The sequence below is a fragment of the Micrasema longulum genome, unplaced genomic scaffold (genome assembly GCF_059751315.1).
Source record: "Micrasema longulum isolate JH-2025_06_02 unplaced genomic scaffold, ASM5975131v1 h1tg000097l, whole genome shotgun sequence".
NCBI classification, from domain to species: Eukaryota; Metazoa; Arthropoda; class Insecta; order Trichoptera; family Brachycentridae; genus Micrasema; species Micrasema longulum.
Genome location: NW_028277303.1, coordinates 824,896 through 847,487, shown reverse-complemented (window position 1 = coordinate 847,487; position 22,592 = coordinate 824,896). Strand labels below are relative to the sequence as shown.

The following is a 22,592-nucleotide window of genomic DNA, read 5'->3' as shown; positions in this document are numbered from 1 at the left end:
CGTTGTCTTGAAGAGCACTTTTTTCTTCTTTAAATGTGGTTGTTTTTCCTTAATTGCATAATTCAATTGATCCAATAATGCACGATAATACTTTCCTGTGATTGTGGATCCTTTTTCAAGATAAAATCGATGAGCAATATTCCGAGAGCATCCCAAAATACAGTGGCCATAACCTTGCCAGCCGATTTCACTGCCTTTGCCTTCTTCGGAGCACTTCCACCAGCTTCCACCCATTGTTTCGATTGATTTTTGGTTTCAGGTGTATAGTGGTGCATCTACGTTTCATCAACAGTTATTAATTGACGCCAAAAATCAACAGAATTACGCTTTATCATGTCCAAACACTGCTGTGAAATGGTCTCTCGAACTCGTTTTTGTTCGACACTGAGCAAATGCGGCACCCATCTTGCCGATAGCTTTTTCATATGCAAATGTTCATGCAAAATGTTGAACACACGTTCATATGAGATGTTTACAATTTCAACAATCTCACGCAACTTCACTCGACGATCATTCATAACTATATCAAGAATTTTCTTGATATTTTCTTCAGTAACCACCTCTTTTGGCCTTCCTGTTGATGGTATTGTTGCAGTGCTTGTTCGGCCGCGTTTAAATTCAGCAATCCAATATTTTACCATGTAATCTGATGGAGCAGACTCACCGTAATGTTTATCAAGCTTTTCTTTTGTCTTTTTCGCCGTTTTCCCTTTCAAATAATAGTGTTTAATCACTGCACGAAATTCCCCTTTTTCCATGTTTTAAGAACTACAAAAGTTGTTTACTTTAAAACGACTACAACAAATAAACTAATCAATGAATTTGGGTGACATTTTAACAGCTGCCGTTTTACATATCGCAATTTGGATTTTTATTTTTTTTTTTATGTTTGTGCTGCCATCTAGCGCTAGGTAGCTTCATTATCAATCCGCCCTCGTACATGTAAATGAAATAAAGGAATTGAATTAATTGCTCTAAAACTTACCTCATTTAAAACTTGTATTTTTACTATTTTTCTACCTATAAGATGTTCTGTATCGCTAGATAATTAATAAGGTAGGTACTTACTTTATTGCTTTTGTGCCAGTTAACTATATTTAATGATACTAAAACTTGAATCATCATAATTTATCTACAATATATATTTATATCAAATTTTTTTTGACTTTGATATATTTTAAATAAATAAACGTGAAAATTAAGATTGCTACGGTGCGGATGAAAAAAAAAATTGAATCAAATGTTTAGCCTGTGAGCCTTTTGAAATCCTCAACCTATTTTGAAAGAGCTGGCCGCATTAAGAGTGTTCTATGTTTATTTTATTGAAATATTAACAAGAGCAATTGTAATACTATATTTCAGAATAAGTAATATAAACAAATCATTTTCAGATGAAAAGAAAATCAAATTGAAACCTGGAATTTAGCCAGTGCTGTGTTAGACTTTCATGATGTTCATGTAAAAAGACATCTTTTTCTTTATTTTTTTTGTTTTATCCGCAATTGCTTTGCAAATGTACCATTCATATTCATTTCTGATTTAAATAAGACGTCTTTTAAATTAATTACATATAATGATTTATTTTGATAACATTATAGTTTATTTATAGTCACATATATGATATTGTTAAAAATCTCAAAATTTATAAAATATATCTAGTACAAGGTTATGGTGCTATATTTGTTTATATTATAATACTGTTTTTATTTCATTTTTCCAAGATTGAACAAAAACTTTTCTGTGCTTTAAATACCTATGTTATATAGAATATGATGATGTTTTCTTAACATGTGATTTTTGCTTGATTTTTTATAACATATTTACTGTGTTTTTTCTACTCTGTATTAAAAAAAATATATTTACCAAAATTATTTGTTTAATTTGCCATCATATTCCTTATTTTATAAATCCCTAATTTGTAGATGTATCAAAACTCTTATTATAAAATGAAAATAAACAAATTTGGTTCAAGGTTCGGGGGTTTCGATTCCCGCCAGTCGATAGAAAAACTCCAAGAATTATTTGTCAGTGTTGTGTATTTTTCACAACTTCTTTCTATATCCTTTCTTTCCCATCCGCTAACAAGCTTCTAAAACAGGGTTTCCTGAAGATTTTTCTAAAAATTTCTAAATGGAACATTGTAAATACGAAAATTTTAACCCAACACTGCTTATTTTTTAGATTGGGTAAATAAAGAAATATTATTAAAACATTTTTTATTTATGGAATTCGTTTGAAAATGCCCCCTAATAAGGCGAAACAATTTTCCAAATTTTTGAGTTTTCGTGTTTAAAAATAAAATAAAGTTTTAGCACACTATTAAAATTAATTCAATTAAAATTTATTGTTTTTATAGTAATTATAAATAAAAATATCATCATTACATCAGCATATCTTGATAAAAAAAGATGATCTGTCTTACGCTTCAGGTGCCAGTCTAATGACTATGAAATATTCAACTGTAAAAATAAATTTTTGAATAAATATTTATTTTATTTTATTTGACACTTTATATACATATACAATAAATATGCATATAAGGGTGGGCATATTGCCTTAAGGCAATTTCTTCCTACCTACTCAAACCGTTCAGTTTGAGAAAATTATAAATACATGGACATATTAAATCTTACAATTTTATACAAAAATTAAAAGCAAATATTAACTAAAATAAATATATATATAAAAAAATAATAGCACTATACTATGAAGAGAGGAGAGGGAATGGGAAGGAAAGAAGAAGGATAAAGGAACAATTTAAATATTTAGATAGTGACATTTCAATCTTGACTTAAATGTAAATAAAGAAGCTGCGTCTCTAACATTAGTGGGTAGATTATTCCACAATTAAGCGGCTACTACTGTGAAAGAGGAGGCAAGAAAATTAGAGCGATGACAGGGTATTAAAAGGGTTCTCTCGTTACTAGAACGAAGAGATAGTCCGTGTTGTGAAAGAGGTTGGATGAGCTCTCTCAGATAAACAGGCGAAGTGGGATTATTAAAAATATTGTGAAGAAGTGATAGAATGTGAATGTTTCTTCTTTGCCAGTGTAGTTGCGTGCGATACTCGGTTATGTGGTCAAATTTGCGAAGATTCTTTATTATCTTTATACAGCGAATATTTCATTTCAACCATGTCGGGAATCGAACTCAAGACCTCTTTGCATGGTAGGAGACTATACCAAGACTACTATACTACGAGGCCTACATAAAAATATGAGTTAATAAAATTCTCAATGCCTCAGATAATTTTGATTTCTTGAAACACAATCCTTTTTGATATCAGACACTTGGTGAGTTGAATTCTTAAATATACATGTTGGGCTATTGAGCCTGTATCTGCACTTTGACTTTATTACAGCACAATAAAAAAATCCCACTTTCCATAAATAAGTTGAAGAAAACGGAAGTAAAACAATAATTGCTTGTTTTGACACATTTGTGTACTCTTCTAACCAACTCTTTTTGTTTCAAATCCGAATCACTGATTCAATCAATTAGTCTTATTAGACTCTATAACGAAAGATGGATTCCAAACTCAGGAATTGTCTTAACTAGTTTTGGAAGACCCTGTTCTAGAACATAAGGTTAGCAGGATATTTCCTTAAAAAAACATAACGGATTTTCAAACATGGCAGAATGGTGCATGTTACATCATTTGTAATATACTTAATCATTTTTATATTATTTATAGCTATAGTTTATGATTGTATTATTGATATTTTTTAGTTTGTCTACCTATGTCCCAACTTAGCACAGAACAAAGCTCCCATACAGTTGGAACATAGTTATTTTTTTTATTCTTATATTTGAAATGTTCTAAATTGACAAATAAATAAATAATAAAATTTAAAAACGCCAATCCCAAGTCATGATTCCTTTGAATACCAAAATTTAAAAAAGCCTTCCTTCTTTTGTTGGCTGACTTAGCTGGATAATATTTTTAAATGGCAACAATAGAGAATCAGTATTATAATTTATGGACATACTTAATCCTTTTACCCTTTATTTGAAAGACTTTATCTGATCTTATGATCTAATCTGATCTTTTTTATAAAATGCCATGTATATAAGCATGAACTACAAAAAGCTCAGTTATATAAATATTTTACCTACTACATACCCATTAGGCATAAGATCGGTAAAATAAGATATACCCACATAAATATAAAAAAATATAGGTACACATTATTTTGAACCCGTACACAAGTTCACCTTTTGTTTTGTCTCCACAATACCTCTGTATGAGTAGATATGTGGTGTATGTGTACCCTAGATGGGTGTAATTTTTTTTCAAATACCTACTGGTATAATAATGAATTAATTAATCATTTTTAAATTACGTACAAAAAGTCAATAACCTACCAAAATTTCAATTGATTTATTTTAATATTTATTTTATTTATTTTTTAATTCATTGCAAAAGAGGACTTTTTTTGACAAAGAATATGGAACGGGCTTGTGATTTTATTTTTTGTCTTGATCTCATACGTATGATCTAATTTTTTTTCATGAACTAAATAAAACACCAGTAAAATAGCATTCAGTTCATATTTTTCATTCCAAACTGCATTATCACAGTTCATGATAAATTTTGATTAAAAAAAATATTTTTTTTTTAAAGATTTTGTAGTCTTTTCAACCATCAAACGTGTAAGAAAAAATATTTTTTTTGTACATTCTTATTTCCCCAGCCCTTCTGTCTGTTGACTTTTGTGAATTAAAAGAGCTTAAACCCTTGTTTCAAAATCTTTGTTTCTTTGCATTCGACTTGTCTTTGAAACTATAATAATTTATTCTTTAATCATATAAAGTCATACAATTTATTTAAAGAATTTTAGTGTCAATAATAGTATTAGCTGCACCATTATTATTCTAAGACAAACATATCCTTTACAAAATGATCCCTCGAGTGATTAATTATTCAGTATCTTGTAGACTCATGGCCAGGGAAGGCCACAAGCCACAATAAATATTGTAGAAAGATAGGAAGTGTAAAAATAATAATATTCCTTATCCGAATAATAAACGATATTATGAGTATTGTTCTGTGTTATCAACAGTAAATGTATCAGCTGTTTGATTCATTTTATGATACCTACCTTCTGTTGATTTGTGTCTTCCTAAAAAGTGCAGTTGATTGAATTTGTAATTCAACAAGTGTTGATTTAAAAAAACACTCTTGTTTACTCTTCTGTGATAATGACTTTTATACAGTAGGTATGTTTTTTGTTGTTATCTTGTACTTTTGCTGCTGAATTTATCAAAATATTACTATAAATATGAATTTTCGATACTGATTCTTTTTGAGGTATAATTTAAAAAAGATTAGATTATTCAATTAAAACAGAAAACGAAAAGAGAAATTTCCACTTCCATGTCGATTTCAGAGTAAATTTGATCAAATATCGTGGGAAAAGAATTTTCCTAATATATATATATATATATATATATATATATATATATATATATATTCCGATATGGGTGTCAGGACCCCGAACATCATATTTCGGAATGATTTAGTTAAACCAACTCACTTATCATTTTAACGATACTATAACGAGAGTTATACATGAATTTAATTGACTATTTACAATGTGTTAACTTAAACAAGTCAAATTTATTGTAGATCACTTTGTTGATCCGGAATATAAAAAGGGTTTACCACACTTCTTCGGGTCGTTCCCGAATTACAAATTACTTAAGAGAACAAACATTAAACTGCATTATTCCAATATTGTTCTATACTCTCCCGAACTTATTAATTAATTAACTATATAAATTCTTACTTATAACGTTTTTATTATCGCGTGTGGTAAATAATTAATTAATTTGTGTATTTCGTACACCTACTTAATTATGATGACGTGTTAGTTGTGTCCTCGAAACCCAATTTGTAAGAAACTAAATTTAATAGTTCACTGCTCAATTTAGGTACAATTAGAAACATTACACAATTCAACTATTCAATGGTCGAATGGTTGAAATAAATCACATTTAAAATAAATGTGTTTTAAATGAAGTGTTTAATTTTTAGTTAACTAAAATGTGTTGATTTATAATTAGTCAATATTTCGCATCCCCAGAAGTGCGCTGTCGTATTTATTTATTTACGGACTTATTCAGTCCATTTAACAATGGTAAAAACATTGATTCATGATAAATACAGGTAAAATTCAAATAAAATACAGCTGAAAAAATTAAAGCTAGAACATAAAACTTCATAATAATGACTACCTCCTATCTATCTATGCTAGTTAAGTTTTAGCCGTTTAAATCTATAAAAGACTCACATCAAATAAGCCCGGATCATGTCTCGAGTTCACAATGTGACATAATTGGGACATCGGTGCATGTAAGCTACAGTTTGTCCTGTGCTGATCAAGGAACAGCACATTATTATTTCGCACTCGGTTCGGTGGTACATCAATTAAGGCATTTAGTAATATATGAATGGAGTCAATGGTATTTCTACGTTTTTGTAGACTTGAGATTAAAAACATTTTTTTTTAAATTTTTATTTTATTCATAAAATATTAATTGTAAATTTACTGAAACAAAAGTCGCAACTCCATGGAACCAAAGTTCTGTGTTGAGTTGGGACAAATATATGTAAAAAACTTTTGCACCATTATACGACATAGAACAAAAACATCATTTAAGAAATACACGGCATATTAACATATAAAAGAACAAGCAATAAAAAAACATTTGAAGCCCGTGAAAAAATTTAATTCACATAAACCAACTGAAATATTAAAAAAAACATCTATGAGTTTCTCACTCAAATCCCTCCCCCTAAGGATGATCCAGTCCTGAAAATACATTTTTAAAAAATACTTAACACGCTTTTCCAAAATATTAAACACTCTCGGTGCGATAAAGAAGAGGCGTCTCTGACCAAAAGTCATCCGGTTTTTGGGGTTAACATAATTAGTTCCCTGGGAAAACCTCGTACAAACGTTTTCCTGAGACCTCTCCTTATTGTTCGATCCGAAGTGTAGTGCCTCTTTTAGGTAAAGTTGCCTCACATCCAGTACCCTCATGCACGGGAACAACTGTTCTGATGGATGTGTTGGAGGACGCCGTAGTATAGTTTTTAGCAATAATTTCTGCGAAATTATGAGAGGTTTTAAAATGAATGCCGCGCAACCCCCCCAGCCAGCTATTCCATAAGTCACAGTGGATTGAAGCAGAGCAAAGTACACACTCCTGAGAGTGCTAATATCCAGAATATCTCTAAGAGATCAGAAAATATGGCACAGCTTTCTGTTAAGAAGTCAGTGATTGAACCTGAGCCTCTCATCGTAGATTCATATTAATGATAACATCAAGATATTTAAAATAATCTACTCTTTTTAACAGTTGGAATGCATTATTAGAGTAAATTTCCAGGTTAAGCGTAGGTAGTGCTTGGTCTTGTACTATTATTTATACAAAACGTTAAGTATTTGGTTTTATCAATATTTAGAGCTAAAATATTGTCATCTAACCATTTTTTAATAATGTTTTTACCATAGTTTGCTTTTGGAAAAACAGATTTCCAGTCACCAGCCTTAAATAACAATGAACAATTGACATTGACTTACGTACTCGTATGTCTAAATTAGGCTGTTTTGAGTAACACATGTTCTCGTAGTTTAACCACATTTTTGCTGGTTTAAGTGATCACTTTCCACACTGTTTAAGACTAGTATGTAGGTGAAATAATTCAATCAGATGAATCTCACCCGCAAAAGTAAAAGTTTCAGCTCTTTAAGTTCACGAACGTCAACAGATGGAAGAATTGAAGGAATAAAGATGTTAAAATATAGGCAGAATGGTGATTGTTACACAGTGTGTAAAGTGGCCACTCAAACCAGCCAATGGTCACCCCACCAAAACAGTAGTCTACTTAAACTCCAAATTATTTTTGCACGTTTGCTATTTATAAATTGTGTTTATATCCCATACACTGTTTTTATTATCATATAAAATATTGTTGTATATGAATTTAGGTATTTGTAGGGAGCCTAAAAAGCCGTAATATGTTGGTGAACATGTATACAAATGTTATTTGAAATGAATAAATAAATTTACAGCAAATGACTTTTTTTTTTCAGAGCTACAGTTTTCGTATCATGGCTTGTGGAATTTATAGCAAAATTGTTACGCTACAAATATATGGACGAATCCAAAAAATCTCCGAGAAATTTATCATTATTTGAATCTCCCCAAGACGCTAGGAAGTTTCTAGATTCCTTTGACACGGTTATCACAGATTGCGATGGTAATCCTTTAATATATTATTATCATCTTCCATATCCGAAATAAGACATAAGTATGGATCTCCATGTAAAAATATTAAACTAAGATTATATAAATAAATAAGATAAACAATATTTTGAATTTGTCAATTTTTTTGTAATGACGGAGCTATTTTTATATACACGTAAAGTTTCGCGGTCTAGCTCTGAAAACAGAGCTAGACCGCGAAACTTCAGAAAAACAATCTTCATGGATAGCTTTAAAAAAAATCCTTATTTTTTTTCCAAAAAATTTTTTTTTTTTAATCACAAAATGGAGTAAATATATAATTTCGCGGACTGGCATCCCTTCCGCAAGCCTCTACCTCTCCCCTACATAAAATGAGATAACAACGTATTTGACCAACGAAGCGATACGCACAAGACGCGAACAAGGGAAGCGACTGGGTAGGAGAGGTGAAGGGGTTTAGGATTTACTCCAGGCAACGACAGGTTTTATGACCTGTAAATGCCTTGACTTTTATATTCCGTTCTCTAAAATGTTATTCATCTGTCTTGTGATATATTGAAAAATATTAGTACCTAGTAAGAAAATTCATATTTTTAAAGTTTGAAGTAAAATAATTAATTTCCAATGTTGTCTTAGTTTTATCTTTCGTTGTGACATGCTGTTGTGTGCTTGCTGGTTATTTAGGTACTCTGTAAGATGTTTTGTGTTGTAGAGTGTAGATTATTATATCAAATAATGCTGGTCGCTGATGCCTCGTAAAATTAACAAAATACGAATTGATGTATTACATACCTTTATCAAATGATTGATCAGTTTTTAAACTCTAATTGCAAATCACTACAGTTCGCTAAAGTTATGCAAAGTTTATAGTTTGTGCGAAAAATATGAAGACAGATAAATACTGTTATCAGTAAACGTGTAGGTACGCAAATATATCTATAAAACTTTACGACTCTAACACACGGTGGCATATGAACAATAAAAAGTGGGTTTTTATGACATATTTTTAAGTTTACCTACGTTTTCTTTAACCACACATCTTAAAGTAGTTACTTTCTTTTTTTATTAATATGTTTTACGGCCATTAACCACAAATAAACAGTTAAGCATTTTCTAAAAACAGTTTATATCCACAGAGTTTTTTAAACTTTTAATTTATTTACTAAATAACATACATAAAATAAATACTGGTACACATATCAAATAAGTAGGTCACATCATTGTTCCCTTTCCGGAATTAATGGTGGATAGGGTACTGCTTTTGTTCATCAGAATACAATACTACACACAATCGCAGCAATCTTGGTCTATTTTGTTTCATGAATGTAAGATTATCAATCTTACGCTTCACGTGCTGATCCAGGGACTATGAAATATTCTAGTGTAAAACACCCTCAAATTTTTAAACGCCAAACAAATTCAACCGATTTTGAAATGCTTTTGCAAACGAAAAATAAATAAAAAATAATTGAGAACGAAAAATATACAAGATGTTTCAGTTAGACTGCGAAACTTCAGAGTAACATTCTTCATAGGAAACTCGTGAAATAACGTTCGAAAAAAAAATCTTTTTTTTTTTTTTCCAAAACACGTTATCTACTATGTAAACAATTCATTTTTGTAAGCTGAAAATGCAGTCAATCGTATATATCTTGGACTAGGATCCCTTCCACAATATTGTTAGTTATCAGTAGTCTTGTCGTTACAAAATAGCTGGTTTTATCAACTGTGAAACTGTCCGTCATTTGTCATAGTGCCGAAAATGTCCAAGTACCTACTGAGCAATCTGAGCATGATTACGCTCAATTTTCAATCCCAGAAACTGCTCTGTAAAACAGCAAATTAAAAGGCCCAATAGTTGCCACAAGAACGAGAAACTGCAAAAGATCTCGTATCATTTTCTGACCTATGAAATACCGACTTCATCTTACTTTTTTCATATAACACATTTTCACGAAAAGGCAACTGTTATTTAACTTCTGCCTTATAGTGTCATTTTTTTTAAATACGAATATTATAAATATTTTGTTTTATAAATATAAATGTATAAATGACTCGCGTTTAAAATATTTATTTTGTTATTACTTTCAACATTAATGGTTGTGGTGATTAAAACATTTCACGTAGTTCAGAATAAAAACAGTTTTAATTTATGTAATTAATGGAAAACAATTGTGTCATTTTTTCCGAGATCAATATTTGGTTTAAAATTGACGGCCTCCGTGGTGTAATGGTTAAGACACTTGGGTCACGCATGGAAGGTTCCGGGTTTGATTCCCGGTGAGAACACAAAAATTAAAATATGATTTTTCTCAAGCCTGGGTGGTCTGTACTATTATTCACCGCTTAATTGGGCCTCCTGGTCTGTTGTGCAAAAAAAAGTTGTTTTAGTCGCCGGATTACAAACAGAGATCCATACATGATTCTTACTTTCCATGAACTGGCTCAAGACGTATCCCCCTTGTGTATTTAGATTTAGATGGAAAATTCTATTTTACTCACTACACTTAAAAAAGTCGATATTTTTTTAGATACACCAACTAATCTATAAATATAAAGGGCAATGTTTGTATGTGTGTCCTCGATTGACTGAATAACTACTAGACCGATTTACGTGCGATTTTCAGTGAAATGTAGATCTTTACCGTTAGCATATTTATAGCCATTAAAATCGTTAATTTATTATGTAAAAAAAAGTTAGGAGCGTAAATGTTTTTTTCAACCATCACCAGGGTTACATTCGCCAAAAATGCATCTCCTGAAAAATTTGGAAGATGTTATTTGTAAGTGTATAAAAAAGTTTGCTTTTAAATGTTTACAAACAAATTCGTTTTTTATGGACCCCAATCAGATTATTTCCGTAAATTTATTTATTTTAGCTGGGTTTTCGGTAGTATTAAAATAATATCAACATTTTTGAAAATGTCATTCCTGGTTCACAGTTGGTGGGAAGAGCAGAGTTTGACATTTGCAAAAATAATTCTGTATTTGAAAACGAATTATTTTACATTTTGGAATTCAAACATAAACAAGTACTTAGGGACCTACTTAAATTCGATATTTGAATATGAATAATTTTTAAATTTGGAATTCCTTTAATATATTATATTATGTACTCAAATCTAGTAATAGCAAAGCATTGCCGGGTTCAGCTCGTATTCTATAAACAAAAAAAAATCCATCTTTTTTCTTCTTAAAACATTTTTTTCTTCCTTTCCTTTTATTTCCCTTTTATTTTGAATAGTAGTATAGAATCTTTTATTTACATATTTTATTGATTCTTTTTTGTACCACATCAGGCCCAATTACAGCGATAAATTACACCACAGAACACTCAGGATTTAAAAAAATCACGTATAATTTATGTGTTCTCATCAGGAATCGAACCCGTAACCTTCCGTGCGTGAGTCAAGAGTCTTAACCACTACACAACAGAGGTCACCAATTAAGATATACTAGCTAGTTTATCTATTTTATTTTGTTAATTCACAATACATGCATAAAAACACATTTTATTTTATCGTTTGCTTGGTAAAACTATTTATTTAGCAATTAGCCCGCTAATGTAGGTATGAATAAGTTATAAATAAGTTCTTAAAAAGGAAAATGGAAATCTAGGCGTTTTTAGGATTTATGCCCCGTCAGTGGATGTTATTTCTTACAGTCTTTTTGCAATGCGCGCCCAAATCATTTGAATTAAAAATAATTAATTTTATTTTATGGTTATCTTATTAATTTTTCAACTCAAAGCAGGAATAACGGTTTCATAAAGTTGAAACAATACGAGTATTTTCACAAATTGGGAATAAATAAAAAAACAATAAAACTTAAATTATCCGGATTAATGAGTGCCAGACATTATCACACAAAAACTTATTTTAATATGTCTTTGATAAGGAAACACGCCGGCCGCTAGCGCCATTATTTATTTGTTATTTATAACATCTCCTTTATTTTTTTATTTCCTGATAACAATCCTGATATTTGTCAATCTGAATGATTGAAGCTCGGATAAACGGAGTTCTAATGTACATCAAATATTTAGAGCCGGTTTTTGGGATTCTAATGATATAACTATCAACGTGTAAAATATAAGTTTTTATTCGAAATTTTCGGGTTTAAAAACGAGCACATACAAAACGGCTCACCGTTGGCGTCACGTTACTTTGACATCACACGTCATGCTCGGCGAGTGCGCTTCTAACAAATATTGCGTACAAGTATGACGCAGTAACTTAATACGTTCCGTTCGTCCCGTAGGGAGCGAAACGTCTCGTTTTCGGGTATTTAAAAAATTTGTTTTAAAAATATTTTTCTTAAATTCTAAGTTAAGTGAGTAAGAAAAAAAATTGAAACCAAACAATTTAAAACAGTGTTAAAAAAAGTGTTTGTTTATTATTTTTTTATAAATTTCAGTATCAAAAAAGACTTTATTCACTTGTATTTATTTTTTTAAAACTTTTATTTCTTTGATATATTTTAGATTTTTCATATTTTTATGTAAACATTATTATATTGTGTTATCAAAATATTGTATGGCAGGAATTAAATAATTGTTCAAAAAAATGCTTATGTAAAAATATTTCAAAAAAAAAATATTAAAAAAAAACTGCTGTAGAAAATTTATTCAACGTCGCACAAAGCAAATTAAATATTTTTTGCTTATTTTAAAATAATAATAATAAAAGAAACGTACAGACCCTATTGTAATCCATTCACGTAAACATTATATGTAAATACAACAACCAAATAAATATATATATAATTTGCACTTATTTGTTTATAAATTTGTATAAACCACTTCATTGTTTATTTTTTTTTATACAAATTTATAAACAAATAAGTGTAAAATGTCATACCACAAAGTGAAAAATGTTTTTGATAGCAATAATATATATAATTTGGTCTAAATTTATTGCAATCGCCCTCGATTGCAATAAATTTAGGAAAACATTTTGTGAAGGAATATTTTGAGAGTCTAGGTATCATCATATCTGGTGCAACAAATTTAGACCTAAATAACTCCCTAGGAAGGAAACCCAACCAGTCTACTGACATTTGCACATACTCAAAGCATTGTTAAATAAATATTAACTCATTTGATCCCTTTGCACCCTGAACCACGATACTTTGTACGAATTCAACAATAAACTTCAATAAGTAAGTGATTCCGTATAAAAATAAAAGCCATTTCATTTTTTGTCTTCATTACAAAAAGAAGTAAATTTATATTTAGAATCCATTTACGTTAATTCGAATTGTTTTAAAAGTCTGAGAGTTGAATAAAAACGCGTAATGATAAGGTACCAACAAATAACAATCAATTTTAAAGCCTATAAAATATGTGCTAAGTGGTAAATAAAATTACCGATGAGTTTAAATAATATTTTTCTTATTGATTCGGCATTAACAATAAAATACATAATTTATTTTATATTAACAGACGAAAAACTTTGTGTATGGACTACTTGAGTTTGTTATTGTTTTTGACGATTGAAGAACATCTTTTCAATACTACTAGTGATCAAAAATATTATGTATAAACGAGTATTTATTTAAAAGTTCAACAAGAATGCATATTATAAATATATCTTCAGTTTAGTTGAGTACCGAAAATCGACGTTTATTATAGTAAATAATACTATATGTTCTGTTGTTATGCAAAACAGTAACACGGATATGGGTAGGATATTTATAATTAATTAGGGTCTATGAAATACTGTCGAGTAAAAAAATATTTTTTTTCTACTTATTAGTAGCTAAAAAATATTTTTATATTAATAATTTTAAATTTCCACGAAAGCGGTCATTACATTGGCCTCGCCCCTAATATGTCACGATTTTTTGTGATATGTTCCAATATGTTGCGTTTTTGTAGGGTTATATTTTTTAATATATATATTTTTAAAGTTATGTATGAAATCATTTCTCCACAATATCCATATTGATTTTGAACACACAATTCATTGTTCTAAATCAATTTCATATATTTTTATCGGTATTCGTAGTATGTGATATTTCCCTTTTCAGTAAAATTAGGTTTAATTCAATTTTGTGAAATTAAATTTAAATCTAATTATAAGCAAACAGACACTGTCTATCCTCTCTAGGCACAGCAATTTTTATTTTATTTTTTTATTTGTTTATTTTTCCATACACATATTATTTACAAATAAATATAATTACAAAAATACACTTTAGAAAAATACACCTTAAAATTAAGCTATATCATGAATTGGAAAAAACGCCCACAAAAAATTCAGCGTCTGAGCGTGGACCATTCCTTTTTTAATTATTAAAAAGTTAATAGCATATATTATATATGGTATGGCATGAACATACTTGTTCTGAGGTAGACAACATTAAATTATTTATATATATACTGCATATTTAGTCTAAGTAATGTCTAGAGATGATTTAAGTATGGAAACCTTATAAAACATCAAATTATATTTAAAAATATGAAAATCTCACAAAAATGATAGAACTAAAAAAATGCTAAACTGTCAAAATGTATGAATCTGAAAAAAAATATGTGGAAAAAAAATTCAAGAATGTATAAGTATTTTAATTGTAAACAGCAGTTCTGGATCCTGTTTTTATAAATGTTAATAACTTTAATTACTACGGAAACACACCGCTTATCATGAACTATTTTAAGTAAGTTGTATTTGTAAGTTGTAAGTTGTAGTTGTAACCAAATAAACAATATTTATTTTAGTCCTGTCCTGTCTAACTTCGAAAATAGTTTTAATTTAAAAAAATTAGAAAAGTATTTTTAACAATATTTTGAGTATGTCCAAATTTTTGTAGATAAGGACTGGATTCAACTCCCTGGGGAGCTGTTTTATATTAACATATTACAACAGAGATGAAGAATGTTAAAGTATTTTTATATTAATGCATTTTTTTATCCTAAAATATGTCATTATTCTCATATTATATTTTTATTTTAAGTTTTAAAACAAATTAATGCATAATTTACAAAGAAAATAAAATAATTATATCATACAATACCTTCAAATATACTATCTATTTTCTCTAACAATATTGAAGAGAAGATATATTTTTAAAAGTTTCTAGCACTTTGTATATTCGCTTCTAGATAAGCAGAACATCCAGCCTTTCATTCTTCAAAACCGATTTTACACTGATTTAATATTATTGATGTGGACATCATATTATGGAGACCAGATAACACGAAAACATTCTAGGTGCGGCGAACTAGGGAACAGAAGAGAGTTTTAAGGGTATTAATTTTTTTAAAGTCAGTTATGCTTCTATTAATAAATCTAAGAAGTTTTAAAGATTTGCTGACGACGTTTTCAATTGACAATGTAAAGAATAATTTAGTGTTCAAGTGTATCACCTAGATCTCGTATACTAGACACAAAAGAAAACATTCCACCATTCAATGAGTAGATATTTACATACAATGTTGAAAATAAATAAATACACACGTCGGCAATAAATTATGTCCTAGCTTCTAATTGTTCTATTCTAAAATATTCTAGAAGCTCTTCAGAGCAACAAACTCAAGTGACTCGATAAACAAAGTTTTTGATTTGTTTTTAATAATTGTATTTATTTCTACGATGTCAGTTTAAGAATGGAATATTTATTTAACAATTCATATTTAAGTGTATCTAATTCGCCTTTTCGCTTGGTTTCACAGGAACGCAAATTTGCCGTGGTATAAATTTTTACCAAATACTGTAACTAAATCAGCCGTCAACGGAATCAATGAAGTAAATAATAATGGACAGACGAAGAACTTATCATTTGTAAATTCCGATGAAGCTACTAAATTTCTCAATTCATTCGATAAAATTATTTCGGACTGCGATGGTAAATAATTTATTTCAAAATAATGTAAAAGTGCTTTTCATGCAAATAAGTATTTTGTAATAAAAAACGTATTTTTAAAATGCTAAAAGTCTCGATAGGTTCTTTTAAAAATTGGATCATTAATTTTTTCATGTTCGGAAGGGTGAACAATACAGGTCTGTGCGTGAAATAAATCCCGAGTCCCAAACGAGCGTTTTCGGTGGCTATTCTCAAGTAAAAATCCCAAGAACAAATGTACTAGAATATTTCGTAGTCCCTGGACGTAAACGTAAGACCTATCAACTTACATTCATTTAACGAAAATCATTAGGATGCGCTGCGGTTGGTGTGCAATAGAGTATTATTACGATGAACAAAAATAACCAATTAACCCCCGTGTAGTAAAAATACATATAGCTTACATGTCAATAAAAATATTATGCGACAATTTTATAATTCCTAGATTTTTTTATATTTTATCAAGTGTAATCTTTCACTCCAATTTTTATAAACATTCATTTAGACGAATCACCATTCAACCTCGTTCACTTTGTACACTTTTATTCATATATTATATTGGCCTTCTCACAAAAAAGCAAAAAAAAAATGTTTCGATTCTCATTCATAAGTGGTTAAAACCAAATAAAAATATGGTAACATTTGACTAATATGCCATACATACATATATGCAACTAGAGATAAAAAAGATACGATTATCATCAATGAGGAGACAAACGGATTCGTAGGCTGCGTCCACAGTAACTGGCCTAAGTCGACAGCGGCTACTTGCACGACTTTGCAGGCGATCGGCTGTCCACAGTGGGAGCGACGAGCCTTTCTCGCGACCAGCGGTTATAAAAAGGGCTTGTACGGACCTTCTATTAGAGTATTTCTTATTATCAATAGACAGTCAGCTACTGCAATGGCAGAAGTTGAATAAACGGGATGGTTTTCTTGAAATTAACACAAATAAAGAATTGTACAACTCATTGTCCAACGGTTGAAACAAACCCTTAAAATATTTCAATTGAAAAAAACGCTATTACTATTTGTTTTATATTTAATGTCATGCAACTAACATAATGAAGCAAAATAAAGGAAATTCAATAAAAACTTAATACGATGTTACTTATTTCTTCGAAGACAAACTATGTGCAAAATCAAAAGGATCGAATAAGACGACATTTTTCCTTTATATAATTAATACATTATAGGTATACGAGTATTATGATGGCGCATTATTACTCTTGAGATTTATATCATTATTCTATTTCCTTTGCTTGTCTTCGCTAGATAGTTTGATGTTTTTTTTGTTCAGTTTATTGTACACTTTCTTTATTGTTTCTTCATATAACTGTTCTAATCGGCTTAGGCCATTTACATAATAAATAAATAAATATAACGGCATCATTTTGTACATAAATGCGAGAGTACTACAACAGGTAAATCATAAGATCGTAACGTATAAATTCATAGTGACCCTAAAATTGATATTATTGATGTGGATATTTTTAGGGGTGTTGTGGAAAAATGGCCCAGTACCCGGAGTTTCTAGCACTTTGGAGAAATTGAAGGCGCTGGGAAAAAACATATATTTTCTCTCAAATAATTCCACAAAATCATTTAAATCCTATTCCAAACAGTTTCGAGAAATAGGAGTAAATTTGAAACCGGTATGTATCTATTTCATGTTCTATAAACACACAATTTTATTCAGATTTAATAATTAAATGAATTATGGTAAAATAATGTTTTAATCACAAAAAGCATGCCTAGTTTTCAAAAAACGGCAACAATAAAATATCTGAGTTGTGGTATTCTTTTTGTTTTCTTTAAAACAAAAATAAAACAAAACAAATCCAAGTAGTATAATATTTGATATTTCTATAATATTACAAGGTTCATCAAAACACAACCATGATTTTAAATATTTATTTTGTTTTGGTCCCTAAATATTATCTGAAAATAATAATAAAATATCCGTGAGCAGACCAGATCTTGTCTTTAGATAGTTATTTTATATTACTACCTTTAATGTTTTTTTGGTATTTTATTTATTATCTACCTGCATAGTTTTATTGCCGGTAGGCATAATTTTATACTCATTTTATTGTAACTTTATATCGTTTGGGCTAGGTATAATTTTTTAAAAGTATTATAATATAATATTGTTACGTTTTTATTTTTGTTAGGTTTCATCGGTTTTAAAAGTCAAAGTAGCGTGGTGTTTGCGGTGAACTCAAACATATAGTAAACAAGTTTAGTGTTCATAGTGTCCGCGTGGGCGCAGCAAATAGCGCCCGCGCCGCGCTGCAAAACGCTACGCCACGACAAGCACGATTTCGTTGAAATCACTTTGAACTTTTTATTTTAATTTGAATTATTATTTTTTAGGATTGTATCCTCCATCCAGGTTTAACTATTGTAGAATACCTTAAGGACATAAACTTCACAAAGAAGATATTTTGCATAGGAACAACTACCCTAGTTGAAATGATAAAAAGCACTGGAATCGAATGTATTACAGCGGTAAGCTTATTATTTGCATTTAGTTCTTTCGTGGAAATTTAGCTTAAATTATTTACAAAAACCTTAAATTAATTTTGTTACAAAACTAATACTTATGAACACATCATACCTTCTCGTATATCAAAAAAATGTCAGTACTTCTTCTGAAAAATATTTTGATAACATTAATGATATTATTTAGGAAAATAGCTGCCCAGAAGATTTAAAGTGGTTTCTTGATAAGTCCGCTGATGATCAGGATATTGGTGCCGTTATTTTGGACTTCGATATAAACCTTAACTATTTAAAAATAAGTAAAGCAGTTTCCATTTTACAAAGACAAGATGCTCTATTTATAGTTGGATCAACAGATACTGTACTGCCTATTGCAAACAGACCCCATTTTATAGGTAAACATAATTTTATTATCCCGGTTTTTGTTATTTTCGTTTATTTATACCACCGGGTTTAGGTTCCGTGGTAGTGTCGGGGACTCCCCAATATATTGCAACTAAATACCTATTTACCAAAAGTAAGTTATTCACAGCTCGTTGAAAGTGACCCCAAAAAATTTAATATTTGGTTTTATCATCTTCTTCTTTATATGTCATGTCGGGTCTCCCTACGTTGACGACCACTCGGGAGAAAGCTTCCCTATCCCGGGTAGTGCGAAAGAGCTCCCCCACAGTTCTAATCCTGGTCCATGCTTGGATTTTTCGAAGCCAGGATAGCTGTTTTCTTCCGACCCCTCAACGTCCCTCGATCTTCCCCTTCGTGACGAGCTGAAGTATGGCATATTTATCACCTCTTAACACATGGCCAAAATATGATATCTTACGGAACTTAATTGTGATGAATAGTTATCGATTTGTATTGGCCCTACGTAATACTTCATTGTTAGTTATCATATGGGTCCAAGATATTCTTAACATTATACGGTGGATCCGCATTTAAAATGCTTCAGGGTTGTATCTAATACTAGTTTTAAGAGCCCACGCCTTTACACCGTACAGTAAGACACACCATATATAACATTTGACCATTCGTTGTCTCAGCTTAAGGTTTATATTATCGTCACAAAGAAGATTTTAGATTTTTTAAAATGATGTTCGGAGCTCTTCTATTATGCATTTTATCTCAGTGTCGGGGTCTAGATTCTCAGTGATGATACTGCTGTTTCATTTTCTCTAATATTGACAAACTTAAGTTGCAGATTTACATTTGGAAGACTTTCTCGGCTAAAACCATAAATTTAGTTTTGTTTCCATTATTATTTAAAACAAGACATTCGCCGACGCACAGTGATTCAGAATACGATATTACGAGCTACTTAGGGTAAAAAACCCAACTCGTAATATCGTATTCTGAATCACTGTGCGACGTAGTCAATCTTATCAAGCAGTTCTCAAAGGTCTTGTATATTGTTTGCAATTTGAACGTAGTCATCTGCATTTCTAATAATATTCATAACCATACTTTTGACCTGCACAACGAGATTTGTATCAGTCAGCGCTTCTATGATGACCAAGTTAGAGTACAGGTTAAACAAAGCAGGTGAGAGAACATATCCCTGTGGGATAGAAATAAATTATTAAGAATTTCCATTTTTCAGTTTAGTAATAGCGCTTTGGTCCTAAAACAGGCTATTTATTACTCTCACATCTTTCCCATCTATACAGCATCTTAGTAGCATTTTAATCAAATCTGTGTATTTTTCTCTGTCAAATGCTTCTTCGTAATCAATTAAACAAGCATAGATATCATTTCTTTGGTCAACAATTTTGCAACAATATATCTATTCAGCGCTTCACGGGCACCAAAGTCATTTCTGAACCCAAACTGCGTGTCACCCAAATCTCACTCGTACCTCAGTCTTATTCTGGCATGTATTATCTTAAGAAACAATTTCAAAATATGGCTCATGAGACTTATAAGGCAAGCATCATCACATTTTTCGGGAATTGTTTTTTGGGTAATGTAACAAATAAAATGGTTTTATCATAAAAAGACAAAAATATAGCACCCGAATACTCCAATTAACTTTGGATTATTTGTCATTTATTATTCTTCTTCTTCTTCGTTTTTAATGCCCTTTTAAAAAACATGTTATAGTTAATAAATGCAGTCGTACTAATGCAGTGTTATATACACCATTGGGTGAGGAAAGGGAACGATGATAATGATAAGTGAATAAATAACAATGTTCGAGTATGTCCAAATGCTTACTCAAACATTGTTGAATTAATTACCTGGTAAAAGAAGAAGTATAAAAATTGGAAAATTGTTTTCAGGCGTTGCCTAGTAGGTGATCTGGTTCAGCCGGATGAATCTCACCCTATGATAAAGGTTTCAGCTCCTTTACTTTACAAGAGTCAACAGATGGAAGAGTTGAGGAAATGTGAAAGTTTAAATATGGACAGAATGGTGAATGTTACACGGTGTGTAAAGTGGCCACTTAAACCAGCCAATGACGGGTCATAAGGCCTGAAAATGCCTAGACTCCCATATTCCCTTCTCAATAATGTTTTCCCTCTCTGCTGCAATAAATTTAAAGTAAATAAATAGACTATAGTTTTGGGATTCCTCCTATCAACGAGTGTTACGATACTAATATAATAAAATTCATAATGTGATTATTAAATCTAAATCTATGATAAAATGCCAGAAGAACCTGAAATGTATATTATTTATCTTTTCATACACAAAATAAACATATTTATATTTTTTAGGGCCAGGTACTTTCGTAAACATGGTATCTGAACTATCGGGGCGCCTACCGATGGTGATGGGGAAACCTAGCACATATTTAAGGGATGTTATTAAAAAGAAATTTAAAATTACTGACCCTCAAAGGACCCTGATCATTGGAGATATGTAAGTTCCAAAAATATTTACGGAATTAAGTCACAAAATCATGTGCTCGGAAACAAGTCCAAGGAAATTTAAAAAACATCTACTAACATAGAAAACTCTATTGACGTTCCTTGTCAAAAAAAATTTTGAATGCGTTTATACTTTGCTTCATATATGGCCACACTGATGATTAAGCGTCAAATAAATATAAACACGTGGAATTAAACAAAATGATTTTCATTAAGAACATTATTGTGACCTTACGCACTACCCAAAGCACTTAATTAGGTTGAATGAACCAAACCGTCTTCGTTTTTTTCCCGTTTTTTAAAGTTTTATTTGACGCTTAATCGTCAGTGTGGTCATTATATAAAGCAAAGTGTTGTTGCATGTAAATAATAAAAATCTTCAAATTCAACACTCTCTAGGGGGTAGAGAAGATTCAGAATACCACTCCTGAAAAAACTACTTTTTTTTCACAAATTCTTTTTTTGTTTGTTTTCAGGATAGAAACTGATATAGCTTTCGGACATATGTGTGGATTCCAGAAGCTACTAGTATTATCTGGTGCCACTAATCGCCAGGAAGCTGCAGCAGCCAGTAATGGAATTCATCATCCTGACTACATTATAGAATCTTTAGGATGTATGGCTAGCCTGATAGATAAAGCTGAAATAAGTTTAAAATCCTGATATTTGTTTTGTGAATCAAAGTAAAATGCAATACAGAATCAATGAATCACACCCTAGAATCTTTAGTCAAGTGTGAAAATCGTAGGATTGATATAAATATTATGTCGCATTTGTATCTAAAGTGAGACCTTCTTTCTAATTTCCGGTTTAATAAGCCAAACCAGAGTTACCTACTCGCCGTGGTTTTAAAAAATATTGTAATGCTCAGGGAAAAATTGCTTATCAAGAATTTAATTCTATACCTATATGAATTTTTGTATTTTTAAAATTCCAATTTTGAGGCTACACAAGTTTTATACAAATCTGTAGAATAAAAATAACAAAATGTTTTATGAATTGTTTTTAAAATAACTTTGTGTGTTATGATTTATAAACAAGAGATATAAAAAATATTTAAAAATGTTCATGGTTAAGTTTATACTACAAATACCCCAAGGATTTACTAATTACATGTAA

The 22,592-nt window shown here is 30.3% G+C and overlaps 1 protein-coding gene across 3 annotated transcripts; it reads left to right on the top strand.

The window, feature by feature from the left end:
• The first annotated feature begins 4,926 nt into the window (after positions 1–4,926).
• Positions 4,927–22,362, top strand: LOC148284685 (uncharacterized). 3 transcript variants are annotated; one of them, XM_088236375.1, is made up of 7 exons: positions 4,927–5,216; positions 8,103–8,269; positions 17,599–17,756; positions 18,478–18,612; positions 18,794–19,001; positions 21,321–21,465; positions 21,950–22,362. In XM_088236375.1, exons 1-7 carry the CDS (start codon positions 5,203–5,205, stop codon positions 22,134–22,136), a joined length of 1,014 nt encoding a protein of 337 aa, XP_088092501.1. In that variant the 5' UTR covers positions 4,927–5,202; the 3' UTR covers positions 22,137–22,362. The 3 variants fall into 3 exon arrangements, 2 of the variants coding, with proteins under 2 accessions (XP_088092501.1, XP_088092508.1); XM_088236382.1 differs by having other exon boundaries at positions 4,927–5,220; XR_015824158.1 differs by lacking the exon at positions 18,794–19,001 and having other exon boundaries at positions 4,934–5,216; positions 21,950–22,090.
• Positions 22,363–22,592: the final 230 nt, after the last annotated feature.

Excerpts from the sequence above, each read along its gene's own strand:
- LOC148284685 (XM_088236375.1), top strand. Across the intron at positions 17,757-18,477 it reads TAGGAGTAAATTTGAAACCG|GATTGTATCCTCCATCCAGG; the intron begins GTATGTATCTAT and ends ATTATTTTTTAG. Across the intron at positions 19,002-21,320 it reads AAACAGACCCCATTTTATAG|GGCCAGGTACTTTCGTAAAC; the intron begins GTAAACATAATT and ends TATATTTTTTAG.